Raw genomic sequence first — 15,508 nt, forward strand, 5'->3', positions numbered from 1 at the left:
AAGTGATTTCTTATCTCCAGCAGGAGGAGCTAACACGGTTACTGTATTTTCCATGTTCCTACGTGCTTGTGGGATTCCTGCAGCCATCTGGTTTGCTTCCGTAAAAATCTGAGTCCTGGACTAAATGGATAATTGAGGCATTAAACAGTTAGGCATATGCTACTTTCAGTGAGACTGCCACAAATCCTGATAGCGGAAAGGTATGGACATTACTGAAAATGGATTTGAAAATCATTAATCCGTGAAGAGATCAGCCATGCAAACCTGGAACTTCTTGCAGGCACGTTGATTTCAATGTCCAGAATAACCAAAAGCATCAAAGCTAATATTTGGACAGAGGTCTTTCCAGTAGCTGCCAATATTGTTGTTTTTTTAGCGTGTGGCCTCCACAACAAAGGCCGATCTAGCCACGTCACCAGGAAACAGATAGTGTCCGGATAACCAGCGTCACGGCCTGGTTGCCACGAGCAGCTTATATATATGCCGCCCCCGATTCGGCTTCAGCGTTTGCAGTCAGGATAAAGGTCGGTCTGCACAGAGAGGAAGGAGGGCCAATCAATGCCCGCGTCCTGCCGATTCGCAGAAGGCCGGCTCCAGCCTCAATGCCCACCCATCCTCCCCAGGGAGAGAAGGGGGAGCGAGGGCGGAGCAGCGTGTCCTGCTATGCCCTGTGGCGAAGCAGCGGACGGAGGCGGAGAGCTTCTTGCTGCTGCTGCAGCCGCTGCAGGTGGCTGCTTTTCTCGGATCCTTCCGGAGGGGGCGCTATCCTGCTTGGACTCAGCCTCGACGGCAGCAGCAGCAAGACCACCAGCATCCTAGGCGTAGCCGCGCGCTTCCCCGGGGCTGTAACGTAAGCTGCAGCCGCGCAGCTCGGCGGCGACTTCTGGAGAGATGAACCTGCAAGGGCTAACCCAAGAGGTGTCCTTCTATCTGGAGAGCCGCGTCCGGGAGGGGCTGCTGGCTTCCGGCGTCGGGTGGTCCCTGGTGCTGTGCTTCGGTGCCGCTTACGCCTGCTATTACCTCAGCAGCATCGCCAAGGTAGGGGGGCTTCTCGCGTCCCTTGGGAAGCGGGCCCGCGGGGCCGACCCCGGCCAATGGAGAAGGGAGCCGCAGGAAGCGGAAAAGGCCAGCCGAGGTCAGCGCCAGGCTAAGCCCATCTTTGAAATAAGCAGGGCAATTGTCCTTGGCTCGCCTTGGGTGCAGAGGCGGCGGGGGAAGCCTTTGCAGCGCGCAGCGCCCTAATGCAGGTCGATGGCTGCTGGGCTAGTTTGAGGGGGGGGGCTTTTCGTTTTCACTGGGAAGGAGTGAAATGCAGGTCAATTTGACTTTGAGTTCCCTGTTGGCTGGGCAACCTGGTGCTTCGGGATTGCGCAGCGCATATTGCAGGTGAAAAGCAAGGTGGAAGAGAAAAACAGTGAAATCTCAAATCTGGGGTAAAACATGTAGAATTATATACACTATTTTATACACACAATCAGGGACCCAGGTGGCGCTGTGGGTTAAACCACTGAGCCTAGGGCTTGCTGATCAGAAGGTCAGCAGTTCGAATCCCTGTGATGGGGTGAGCTCCCGTTGCTTGGTCCCAGCTCCTGCCAACCTAGCAGTTCGAAAGCACGTCAAAATGCAAGTAGATAATGCGAGATGAGCGCGCAATCCCAGAGTCGGTCACAACTGGACCTAATGGTCAGGGGTCCCTTTACCTTTACCTTTATACACACAATCACACTTTACATGAGGAGTTGATGTCTCCTTCAGGATGTGTATAGTTTTACTTTTGCCTCCTAATAAGAGCCCAGCTAGAGCAGACAGACCAGAGGTCTAGCTAGTTAGGGACCTTGTTTTCTTCACAGAGTGGCCAAAGGTATGCCTCAGGGAACCTCCATTTGCAGGGCAGGAAGGCAGTAGCTCCTCTCCTCTTGTTCCTCCGCAAGGAATGCTTAGAGGTATACTGTCTTTGAACCTAGGGGTTGTTTGGATTAAGCTTTAGTTTGTTAGCCTCATCAGCCCATTACCACTCTCGGCACTGATTTAGAACATGGACAGTTTTCTGGGTAACAAATGAAAAAGAAAAATAGAGCTGCCTGTCATCTACATAATGGTAGTATTACTTGAAAAGCATTGTACCAAATACAGCACTAACACACACAATAGATGTAGGAGCAGCAGTAATAGATAAAAAACAAAGATTTAGAATTGGCGGGATGGGTTTCTGTATAATTAGGAAGTTCTGTGAAAATAAGTTGTTAGGAAGAACCTGAAGAAGGGGAATAGCTTGAGCAAAGAATGGATCTTGCTCCACCAAAGCCATGAATAAATTTAAGACTACAGTACTTACTTAGGAGCAAGTCACATTGAACTCAGTGCCAATACGCTTGCCTTTTTCCTCTCTCTAGAAACCTCAGCTGGTGACAGGCAGCAAAGGCTTATCCTGTTTCCTACAGGACCATTGCCCTGTGGTGACAGAAACATACTATCCCACTGTGTGGTGCTGGGAGGGCCGTATTCAGACTCTCCTTCGCCCTTTCATCACATCTCGACCATCTGTGCAATACCGGAAGTAAGTGCCTCTGTCCTTCAAAACCTTTCTTCTGTGAAATATTTATGAAGGTTCAATCATATTCTTTATAGATTGGTTCTGTACTGTTACCTCTAACATAAGATCTTAGCGTGGTGTACTGTGCTATGTTAGGCCCCTTCAGGAGTTGCCTTCCACATGTGTTGGGTGGAAGGTCAGTTTGAAGGGGGAAACCTATGCACATTTAGCTGAATGTGCACAGCCGGGATTCACAATCGCACAGGTTCCACATTGCATAGACGAGCCTGTATGCATTCAGCCAAAATGCCCATGGGTGCATGGAAGTCTGAGGGCAGAGCTGGTAAAAGGGGAGTCATTGGGATGGGGACAGCACATTTTGCCCTGCCCCACCCCTCTTCACACCATTATGGAACATGTGGAAGGTAACTTCTGAAGGGACAAGTATTCATACATATATGAGAACTGGTCACACTTCTGAGCATCATATATTATTGTAGCTAGTGTTTTTGAGGCACTTCCAGTATACTGAAGAGCTAGGCTGTATGCACATGACAAACCTCTGGGCTCGGAAAAGGCACCAGACTGGTGGAACGCCGTCTGTTTCCTAAGGATTCCTGAGAATTTGCTGTGATTCCAGTTAAGTGGGAAATTTTACTGTCTATTTAAAGGGTCTCTGATATTTATTTAGCATGGGAATGAATGGCTCTTCCATTGTTAATGGGAATGTGGGTGCAAAAGAGCTATGTATCAAGAAGTTTCCCACACACACTTAGTTCATATTCTGTTGCAGAAAGCAGACCTAAAACTGGCTTCTAGGTTTCCTTTTCAGAGCTTTTGCACTTAAACAAAGTGGTCAGATGTTTGCTCCTCAGTAGTGATACACAGCAGCTGCTAGACAGAAGCAGCACAGATGTTTTTATTTTGGTATCCTAGTCATGTGCTTGCTGACACTGCTCTGCTTATGCAGCAATACGTTTTTAAGGTTGACTTAATAGTTTCACCTTGGTTGCCCTTTTTTGCTACTGTACATTAAATTAATGCATATAGAAATATGTTTAATTATTTTTAAAGAACTGCAGACAGAAGAGCAAAGCAGAATCTGTTTTACCTCCCTCTCCATCCCTATACAGTGGTACCTCGGTTCAAGTACACAATTGGTTCCGGAAGTCTGTACTTAACCTGAAGCGTACTTAACCTGAAGCGAACTTTCCCATTGAAAGTAATGGAAAGTGGGTTAATCCGTTCCAGATGGGTCTGCGGAGTACTTAAAACTGAAAGTACTCAAACCGAAGCGTACTTAAACCGAGGTATGACTATATGTGCTTACTCACCTAAGTCTAACCAAGGAGTCCACTTGATGGACCTTGACCTGCATAAACTGGATGCACATCCATATGCATGCCTGAATGCAAATGCTCTCTGCACTTCATGGTTTCCCGCTGAATGTGCATTTGGATTCATGTTCTGGAGAGGGGAGCATGTTTGAATGTGCACCTGAACGCATTTTCCACAAAAAGCAGTGTAATCCAGTTAGAACACATCTGATTTAGACCTACTGTTCTTGATCTAGCCAATGATCTACGGTATGCATGGACACCTGTTTCCATGTGTGGATTTGATCAGGTTGGCTGACTCCATGAGACCAGTTCTCATGACAGCACATGCACTTTCAGGAAACCAGGAAGCACCTACTGCTCCTAACAACTGCCACTGCTGCTTCTCACAACTTGAGAAGAAGAGCTTAAGCAGGTTTCCTGTGGAGATTGGGCTGTGAGATTCTGCACCTTAGGGCATGGGTTGAGGCTAACTCCTGACTTGAGCCATTATTGACATTGCAAGGGGCATTCCACCCCACAGTTGAAAGGATAATTGGGCTCTCAGCTGCATATTATCCCGGACCAGTTCATTCCCCATTTTAAGACCCAAGCTGAAGGAAGCAAGTAGCCAGCTGTGCCTTGTCTTTCAGCCAGCTGGTTGAGACCTCATGCCTGCCTGCTATTTTCTGCTGCCAGTGTTTGGAGACAGCATGAAAGCAGTGTGCATGCCAGCCCTGACCTATTTTTTCAAGCAACAACACATTATTATTTTTTGCATACCTTGAGGAGTAGTCCTAAGGTGGGGCCTCTCTTTTCTCCCATTCTCCTACTCAGTGTGTCCACCCATGAAACATCTGATTAATGAATGGGAGTGAAGGCAGTAGAGTGATTTTTTTCTTTATTGTTGTTTTTGCAAAGCTAATCATTGTTGGTTTTTCCAGTGAGCTTATTACAGCAACCGATGGAGGGCAGATTTCACTGGACTGGTTTGACAATCATGATAGCATTCATTACCCAGATGCCAGCATCAGACCCACTATCCTCTTGCTGCCTGGCCTCACGGGAACTAGCAAGGAATCCTACATTCTCCATATGATTCAGGAGAGCAAAACACTGGGCTACAGGTAAAATCAGTTTGGCTTGCTAATGTTTCTGTTTTAACCACTCGGATTAAATTTGCACAAGCGGGAAGCCACAGTCATATGTAGCAGGTAGAGGAGTAGCACAGACAGCACTTGGAGACACTTTTCATCCCTTCGTTGGCCCACTGGCAGAGGAAGAGGAGTGTGGGGGGGGGAGCGCACCACTCCTGGCAGCACAATTCCTGCAGGGTTCCATTGCAGCTCCCCCCTCCCGGTGCCAGAGCATGAAGCTCTGCCACTGCGTTGGCCCTGACTTTCCACCCACCAGATCTGCCACAGGCTCCTTTGGTAGCTGTCTCCATGACCCACCTCCAGTCTCCAGACCGTTTCAAAGATGGTTCCTGATGTTTTGGGGGACTTCAATCAGGGATCCAGGCAGACTTAGCTTGACTGGGGTAAATAACTGGTGACTACTTTAGCATAGTGGCAAAGAAGATGAGCTGTGAAGTCCCTGGCTGAAATCTGACCATCCATGAACTCTGTTAGTGGACCTAGGCAAGTTACTGTTACTTAGCTTCAGTCTGCCAACCCATCGGCACTAAGAGCATAATAATGGTAATAATGAACTGCTTGGCAAGGTTTACTGAGGTTATGTATGTGAAACACTTAGGGAAAGGTCACTATCAACCAATACCTCTGCTTGTAAACCATAGTGCTGGTGTTCAGACCCCAGAAACTAAATGCAGGAGTGTGGAAGACAGGGCAGGAGTGTGTGTGTGTGCGTGCGCATGTATGTGCAGAGGGTGGCCCTCAATGGTCCAAGCTATCACCACACAAGCATAAGCTTATGTGGGGGGAAGGAATTGGTCTCAGAGGATGCAAGCTCTGGAATGCATGTCCACCAAGCCAAATCCATCACAGTGAGAGAAAGGGAAGTGGAGAGGGAGAGAGAAAGGTTTCTTTCAGCAATGAGAGGAACTTGCCCGTCTCCACCTGGGGCTGGGAATAGGATTGTTTCAGTAGAGGCAGAGACTATTACATCCCAATTCCATACCAACCAACATTCCTTTCAACAGTGAGGAAGCATTGCTGTTTTACCCGCCCTCCCGCCACGTTAACACACTCCCTGTTTATATGTCATACGTTTGTGCAAAACAATGTGTATGTTGATGTCCCTGTTTTGAATAATTGGCAACTCTATATTTTTAAACTGGAGCAGCTTTGAAATGTACGGATCTTCACATCCAAAGACCACACAGGTTAACAGTTCTGGTAAACGGTGCTCTTCTGTTTTTTTAAAGGTGTGTGGTTTTAAACTATCGAGGAATTGCTGGTGAAAATCTCTTGGTAAGAATTGCTCTTAAATTAAGTAATAACACTGAGCAAGCATAATGTTAGTATATAGCATGGGTGCGAATACCTCCAAGCATGCAACACTTCATAAGCAATTTACGGTAATTCCATCTCTGGCAGGGTTTGTTCCTCATTGACAATTGTGCCTCTTTATCTCATGCAACACAAAGATAAGAAAATAAAACAGTAAGTAAATGTCATATAAATAAGGAACCTACATCATTCACTCACCCATTCATTCATTCATTCATTCAATTAATCAGTATTTTATCATGATTTAATTGCATTTAATTAATCTACTAAATGATTTACCTACATAGAAATTTATCTAACTTGGAAAACAAAATAGGGACTTCCAGATTTGTAGATTCAATTGAAACATTACTGGAGGTTTGTGCAGTGGACCCCAATAAGGAGGCATGGACAGCTGTCAACGGAGACACTAGTTCCAGGCTAGCCCTTTGCGAGAGTCTTGACAGAAGGAGGAAGCGGAATGTAGAAGCACTTCTCCCTATCACTTACTGCAATAGATGGTGTTGAGTTGTAAGGCTTAGTGGTTGTCATGCTGGGGGCAAGATGAGGCTAGTGTCAAGGTCTGGCATGTTCAGGCAGCTGCCAGGCTTCAGATCTATGCTGAAAAGGGCCCAAAGTTGATCCCTGACCTTGCCACAGTGGCCACTCTTCTTGCTCGCTACATAGGAGAGGATAGAAGCTGCTCCTTGTCACTTTCTCTTGTTGCTTGATTGCTTGCCTAAATGGTGATGGTAGGAAAGAGGAGGAGGAGCTACTGCTGTTGCTTGCTTTCTCTCTTCAAGACAGCGGTACGGAGGGCCAGTCCTTACATCCTCACTTCCATCGCTCCTCACTCACACGCCCAAAGTGTGCAAGTGCAAGTAGTGATGACAACAGGGAGCAGCTCCTTGGTCACTGTTGGTGACAAATGGGCCAGTGGACCCAATCCCACTTCTGTCCAGAGGGGGAGAGGGCAGGTGGGTGAACAAACAGAGACTGCTGCTCCTCACTATGGCCTACATCAGGGGTCCCCAGACTTACCGGCGTTTGGGCTGGTTCCCACCGCGCCGATCGCGCGGCGGGCCGGCGGGCGGGGCGCGCTTCCAGGGTGGAAAAAGCGCCAAAAATCCATTGTGCGCATGCGTATGGGCCTCCCCCGACCTGGAAGTGCACCAGAAATGACCTCTTCCGGGTCGGGAGAGGCCCATACGCATGCGCACAAAGGATTTTCGGCGCTTTTTTCTCGACCCGGAAGAGCGCTGCCGCGCTGCACGCCGTAAGAGCGGGCGGGTGGCGGGGGTCGTCGCAGGCCGGATTGGCAGGCCAATTGGGCCGCATCCGGCCCCCGGGCCGTAGTTTGGGGACCCTGGCCTATATGTTCACTTACCCATTGGCTCTCTAGACAATCAAGCAGGATATAAAGAGATGAGATACTCAAGCGTAAGGAGAAGCTCATCAAGGGCAACTTTTGCAGCACCCCAAAACCTAAATCCAGCTCTGGAAGTAGGTTTGTAGGCAGCATGTGGAGATACAGAAGCAGCCTTCCCTACTTGTTTGGATCAGTGACCAAACAATTTTAGGGTTTGTGAGGATTTAAGGTACCCTATAAGCTCACATGGTCTTCCTTCCTTCCTTCATTTAATCCGCCTCCCCAGAAGGCATGGAGATCCACATTCAGTGCATCCTTCCTATCTCTGCAAGCTACAAGGTGCCGTGGGCTGAGGTGGTAGAGAGGGGTGATAAAAGGGTCAAGCTCACGTAGCATTGCTGCTCCATATACTTTTTGAAGGATGTCACTTTTACTACCACTTCAGATTTATGTATTTTTGTGATTTCATACAATAAACCTACAACTTATGTGGGGGTTACGTTCCGGGGATCGTGCCTAAAGCCAAAATTGTGTATAGTCCAAACCCATTGGGTTCAATGGTGGGTGAGATTGCCAAAGTCATTTCCCCCAGAACTCCTTTTCCATCCCTTTTTTGCCACATGTGTAAAGCTGAATGTGCACAAGTTAAATGCATTTAAGATGCGGGCTTAATATACTGTAAACAGCCCTGTGATTCTCAGATGAAGAATGGTATAGCAATTTAATAAAAGAAGTGAAATAAATTTATTTATCTTTCTCCCAGTAGTAACTAAGAAGATGGAGGAGTCAGTGAGAAGTTATATAAATGATTAAGGTCTTGGTCTTGTCACATAACAGCTGTTGACAGCCTCTGGAGAGGATTTTTGCATGTGAAGCACAGTGTACAGTTTTACACATTTAACATGCTGGTTTCAAAGTATGAATAATACATTCTCTTAATGAAAGAAATGTGAGAATCCATTTTCAGCATACTTCTGGAGATGAATGTACAAAGCAGTTTTGTGGCACACCAAGCCTTTTTCGATTATATATCAGATGAAGTGAAAAGATCTTTTGTTTAGCTGTACTTTGTGAAATGCCATGTAATCGGCTTTGCCTGTTTTTGCAATACACGGCTGTATCCCCCTATAAACAGCTGCAGTTGTAACTCGTCCAGTGTAGAATTTTTAGCATAATGATTTAAAATCCAGTCCTAATGGTTCTGAAGCGATAAACAAGAAATGAGTTAAGACAAGCACAGGGACATGCAAGTAAGTTATCGTAATCCTCAGAGCACTCCCTCATTTTGGCAAACAATGCATTTAAAAAGAATTAAATTACAAATAAAATACCGGAAGATTAATGGTGCAATGCTTCGCATATTTACTCTGTTCAGTGTGGCTTGCTTCTAGTTAAGCATGCAGAGGACTGTGGCTTAAGGCACACTTTCCTGGTGATCAACCCCATTTAACTAAGTGGAAATTCTGGGGTAACATGCTTAGAATTGCACTGCACATTGCCAAGCAAATTAAGAGATTCCCCCCCCTTCTAATTAAATAATTTAAAGGAAGCTGAAATTTTAATGTCTCTGCCATCTGGGAGTTTAGCTTGTGGAAGAAAACAGCAGTGCAATCATATACATGTGTACTCAGAAGTAAGCCTTGCCGTTTTATTTATGTCATCCGGCGGGCAGGGAGGGTGGAGTCCCATTGAGTTCAGTAAGTGAGTATTAAATTGCAAGTGTAGAGTTCAGCCTAAAACATCTAATGGGGCCAGTCTGAAGAGTCATTGCCTTGAAAATCAAGGTTTCTCCCTTTTACTTAGTAAAAGGTAAAGGGACCCCTGACCATTAGGTCCAGTCGTGACCGACTCTGGGGTTGCGCGCTCATCTCGCATTATTGGCCGAGGGAGCCGGCGTGTAGCTTCCAGGTCATGTGGCCAGCATGACAAAGCCGCTTCTGGCAAACCAGAACTTAGTAGCCAGAGACTATTCTGCGCACACATCTGCACTGAGCACAGTGCACACATCTGCACACACATCTGCACTGAGCACACATGTGCGCACACATCTGCACTGAGCACAGTTCCCTTTTAGATAGATTGTACATAAACTACCCTTAAAAAGAAAATGCTATGCCGAAATATTCCAAGTTTTGTTGATTTTGTAGCTCATCTTGTAATGGACTGTGATGGATGGAGGCAGGGGGAAAAGAAGGTGGAGCAATGGAGACAACAACAAGTGGCGTGGTTTTAACCCATCGGATGCCAATTATTAGCTGTAGGTCTTCATTTCAATTTTCAGCTCAGCCATGGACTCACTGCTTAGGCTTGAGTGTCCCAACCCAGCATTTGTTGAACTAAAGAGGAAGAAGCAGTTAATCAGCCCCGAATCTGCATATTACCTACCTGCATGCACCTCTCCTACCAGCTTCTTCTTTTTTGTTTCAGACAGAGCCCAAAAATTAAACACTTCCGGCATTTATAGGGGAGAATTTGTGGGTGTGGAAGGGGTATCCATGGTCTATTTCCCCCAGAAGTTCAAGTGCCTCCTGTAGGGTATGGAAGCCCGTGTTTCCCTCTTAATGTCTAAGCTCTAAATTCTTGTTCATGAAAACACAGCATAATAAGCTTGCTTGCCTTTCAGATGCCACAAGATTCTTTGTTATTTTAGGATCTAATACTTCTTAAGCTTCACCCTGCCATCTGCATAGTAAGAATAATAATGCTGGCTTGCTTTAAAAGTTTGCTTAAAGAGCAATGTTTGCAATATTTTGAACTTTAAAGGAAAAAGCACAGTGTTTAAATATTAAATCATGTCATATGACCATTATAATAAGTCATATCAAGCAGTAGGCGTCAGCACCCTTACAACTTCATTGTTCCACAGGACAAGTGGGGCAGGTTTATCCTACCTTGCTATGGCAGCAGCAATCCAGCTGAAAGCTTTTATTGGTTTATCCTAGATTATGGTACAAAGTGCCTTTAGGAAGTGGTACAGATGAGTTACCCACATGCTCCTTTTCTGCACAATTCCGCACTGCGCAAGAACTTGGTGCACAATGGATTTAGTGAAGGTGGCTCTTGCCAGTGTTGCTATGCTTCCGTACGCTGTTACGGTACTCTCAATCAACTTTGGACACCAGTGCAACAGTTATTGCATCTAACTGTGTGCACTGATTTGTAATTGGGCTCCCAAGTCTAATTACAAATATACATCTTTTGTAGAATACCCTTCCTTAACATATTGTGAGCTTAGTAGGATTTAATTGCTTTGCAAAAGTTATAGTGTAGCGGGGAGAGGGAGTTCGTAAAATTTTAGTAGTGCTGCTATTAATACTAAAAGTGAATGCATTTGAAATCGTACCTCATTGAATATCATAACTTCTAAAATCGTCATTGGCGCTTGTGTTAATCTTTTTGCATTATATTGCTGTATCAACCAACCTGGTGCTGCGTTGGCCTTGGCTTAAAGGCAAAACAAGTGTTTATTATACTCTCTCCCACTTTTGGTTTCTTACAGACCCCAAGGACTTACTGTGCTGCTAATACAGAGGATTTGGAAACCGTTATTCATTATGTACACAACTTGTACTCCTCAGCTCTGTTGATGGCAGCAGGTGTTTCTATGGGCGGGTAAGTATTTATGCAACATAAATCCCAGCAGTGTAACTCTGTGGTCATTAGAAACCAATTTGCAAATGCCCTCAATAAAGATTCTGTATACATAGCACAGACTCCATGGGAAATGTACTAAGTCTAATTTTCCATCATGTTTCTACTTCTTCTTGAAAGAAAGTTTAGAGGGGAAGAGTGTTCCCCCCCCCCCTTGAACCTTCCACATGATATGCTTTTGTTTACCATAATCACTTACAAGTTTATTTGCTGGAAACTAATGGTATCTCTCAGAAAACAAGTGACAATAATTGGCACATATGACTGGTGGGAGCTATGTTTGAACATTTAAGCAGCATTTTATTTATAAACCTCAAACCTGAATTAAGGGCATCTGCAAGATAGTAATCAGTACTTTATTATTATATACATCTTGTGTGATTGTAGGATATGCTTAATATATTTAATGTAACCAGTCTTCAGAATTGTGGGATGTGACCTACATCTTGTGATACCGTTTATTGTATTGGGCCAGACACATTCCTTCTTGTCTGTGTTTGATTATGGCAGTAGGGTTGCCAGACTCAATAGAGGACAGGTCTTCTGTGCCTTTAATTGCCCTGCTCTCTTTTGAGTCTGGAAACCTTAAAGAGAAACCAGCAGACCCTTTGCTTGGAAATTAAACAAAGGGTCTGTTGGTTTCTCTTTAAGGTTTCCAGACTCAAAAGAGAGCAGGGCAATTAAAGGCACAGAAGTCCTGTCCTCTATTGAGTCTGGCAACCCTATATGGCAGTTGGTTTACAAGTCATTATCATAGGGTTGTAGTACCATGAGGGAGAGATGCATTGCTGCTTACCTGAGGCAGTCAGCTCTGTGTAACTGTTTATATTCCTTAGGGATTTGGTTATTTTTAGTAGGAGACTTCTAAGACATAAACACATAATCAAAAGCCTTGTACACTAGTCTGTTTGTTTATTAAAGAATTTGTATAAAAGGGAGGCAGCAAAGAAATGTTTTCTTCCCCTCCATTTTTATCTGTTTTATTGTGCATATGGACCATCAGCTGTAAACTGGAACACATTTATCCTTACCCAGTCTTTGTCGTTCTTCAAAAGAGCGGCACCAGGCCAGCTAACACTAAAAACTTTTACAAGACCTTTTCAGACATCATAAGGAATGGAAGCAAAAATGTTTGCCACATACAGTCTGTATTGTATACACAACCTTACATCTAAAAATGGCCCCAGAGGGATGACAAAAATTTGCTGCTGCTGACACTAATCTCCGAAGCAACAAAAAAACCAACAACACCAGATTGGCTGATTGGCTGTGATCTATCTTTTGCCTCTGGAATGGGCTGTCCTTCCTGTTCCTTTACACTGTAACCCCAGTGCCTTTGAAAATTTGATCCTGAGGTGGTGGAGATACTGTATTGGGGATAGTGTTGGAGTATAGTGTGGCAAACTGTGGGAGGAGCAGGAAGTAGGCAGAAATTGCATCTCCAGCTGCATGAGGTTTTTTTCCATAGGTGGGAATAATATTGTTGACTACCAAACAGAGTTTGGGCAAGAAATACTGCAATACTATATCCAAAGCACTCAGGGGAAAACACACATATGCTAATACCCACGACAGCTTTCTTCAGATTGAGTCAGATATCAATCCAGTGAGTTTAGGTAAACTTTTAATTTAGTTGGTTGAAAGTTTCAAGGTTATTATCCGTATCATAAGCCATGATGGAAGCATATTAAAATGTTTGGCCCCACAATGCCATGCACATGATGGCCAGTATTGCCTTGACTAGTTTCAGCGCTTCATCTCCTACTACAAATGTTTAGGACTGAGGTATTTTCATTTGTGATTTCTTCTTCTCTTTACCTATTTGTTTATCTCTTGTTTGTAGCATGCTCCTTTTAAATTATTTGGGCAAAACCGGCAGAGAAACACCATTGAAGGCAGCTGCAATTTTTTCAGCAGGATGGAATGTTTTTGAATCTGCAGACTCACTGGAAAAGCCAGTGAACTGGCTTCTCTTTAATTACTACTTAACCAGCTGTCTACAATCTTCAATTATTAGGTGAGTCAATCTCACATCCATTTTGAAAGACAATGTATTAGCATGAAATTCAGGTTCATTGCCAGTCATGTCAAATATGTTATGGTGTGTTGAAGGAAGCAGTACCCAAGTGAAAGCTGTCATCTTCGGCTATTTTTTGCTTATGTGGTTACTCTCAGATCTCTATTTATTTTACAGACATCGGGAAATGTTTGATAGGCTGTTCAATATGAACCTTGTCATGAAGGTATGAGGGTTAGCCATTTGTATTTCACTTCATGTTTTATTTTTTACTAACACTTACATAAATCCTTTACTTGAATTCTGTACTTCAGGCTAAGACCGTTAGGGAATTTGATAAGCAATTCACCTCAGTCATGTTTGGCTACCCTACAATTGAGGATTACTATGCAGATGCTAGTCCATGCCATAGACTGAAGAGAATTGGAATTCCAGTGTTGTGCTTAAATGCTATGGATGATGTCTTCTCACCAAATCATGGTAAGTTTTTTCCCCTTTTAAGAAGATGCTGTTGGTTGACCTCAGCGATTAAGTTGTGTCCGAAATAGAATGAGAAGTTAGTACAGAACTGGGTACACAAGTCACCAAATATTGCACCAATAAAGGGTACATAATAAAAATAATTATGGGCTGCTTACAGAATATCTAAAAACCTAATAAAAACATCAAGCCTTAAAAACCTCCCAATACAGGGATGCCTTCAGGTGTCTTCTAAAATTGTGTAATTCTTTATCTTCTTGACATCTGAAGAGAGGGTGTCACTAGTGAGAAGGTCCTCTGACTTCATAGTCAGAAAAAGAAGCCTTACATAAAGCATGTGTCATAATTCTTGATTTTTTTTGTTACTGCATAACATCTCTGGCTGGCTCTAGTTTTAATTATGTAAAATGAAAATATAACCTTTAGCTGCCCAGAACCCCAGACCTTTGAACATCATAGCTCAGTTAAAGCTTACAGTATATTACTGAAACTGGTCTTCATAAAATAGATCTTTTAAAACTCCATTCTGCTCACAGCAGAACTGCACTTCACCAAAAACATTCACTGTGTTATAGACTGAATGATAGTTATGAGAGAGAAATGTTGGGATGGGAGCTTATACTTTGTTCCCTTATTTCTTTAGCCATACCAGTAGAAATTGCAAAACAAAATCCGAACGTGGCTTTGATTCTTACTTCTTGTGGAGGCCATATTGGTTTTCTGGAAGGACTGTGGCCAAGAAGATGCACATACATGGACAGAGTCTTCAAACAATTTGTTCAAGCTGTGTTTGAGCATGGAAGCAAAATCCTTAACATATAGCAACTTATCAGAACCATGACTGCAGCACAGCGGCATATTATGATCAGGGTAACGAAGCTTAATGCACATGATTTAGCAAATAAGCCAGCAAATGGATGAAATCCATTATTAGGAGTGAAATATGGTTTTGCTTTGATAATTTTGCAATGTAGTTACTTTTTTTATTTTAACATGCCTTATAAGAATGACCTTAAATAAAAAGAATACTCTGCACACATTAAATTGCACTTAACCAAAACCATGTAAGTAAACCAATAAAAATTACTCAGGTTTTTTATTTATTTAGGAATCTTGCATACTTGTTCACATGCACATAACATTCAAAACCACGATTCTATTGTAATAAATGGAGTGGGCTTGTCTCTAAGGGCACTTAGGGAGGAAAAGCTTTAGGAAGATTTTACAAGTAATGCAAACAGGAGTTTAAAAAGCCATCATTATCTTTAGCCATGGGCTACAATAGCATTACAGCACTTTAGACCCTATGGGGATTATATGTACTGTTTTTTCATTTACGTTGATGCCATATATGTCTTACTTTTTAAACATTGTTAATTAACTTACAACATTTATATTTATACCAGATGTTTTATGTTGAAATGCAGAATGGAAATAAATTACATTTTTAAAGAAACATCTTCGTTTAATCTTCTGTGCAATAGCAGGCAAAGTTTGCTTGTCAATAAAGAACTAAAATGGAACCCTTCAATGTCCTTTCCTCTACTCTTCCTGTACTGCAGTACATCATTCTACTTAAAGTGCTTCAGGGTTTAATATGAGGCTATGCCCTGGAATGTTTTCTTAATGTACCGTAATACCTTTGTCCTCCGCTTTTTCCTATGTAGTGGAGTAATATTCAAGAATGATCTC

The 15,508-nt window shown here is 43.6% G+C and overlaps 1 protein-coding gene across 1 annotated transcript; it reads left to right on the forward strand.

Annotated features, from left to right (window-relative positions):
• Positions 1–521: 521 nt before the first annotated feature.
• On the forward strand, positions 522–15,285 carry ABHD3 (abhydrolase domain containing 3, phospholipase). Its single transcript, XM_035126453.2, has 9 exons — positions 522–1,038; positions 2,394–2,557; positions 4,794–4,976; positions 6,236–6,281; positions 11,168–11,280; positions 13,163–13,336; positions 13,514–13,562; positions 13,651–13,816; positions 14,460–15,285. Exons 1-9 carry the CDS (start codon positions 892–894, stop codon positions 14,636–14,638), a joined length of 1,221 nt encoding a protein of 406 aa, XP_034982344.1. The 5' UTR covers positions 522–891; the 3' UTR covers positions 14,639–15,285.
• The last annotated feature ends 223 nt before the right edge of the window (positions 15,286–15,508 follow it).

The sequence above is a fragment of the Zootoca vivipara genome, chromosome 8 (assembly GCF_963506605.1).
Source record: "Zootoca vivipara chromosome 8, rZooViv1.1, whole genome shotgun sequence".
NCBI lineage: Eukaryota > Metazoa > Chordata > Lepidosauria > Squamata > Lacertidae > Zootoca > Zootoca vivipara.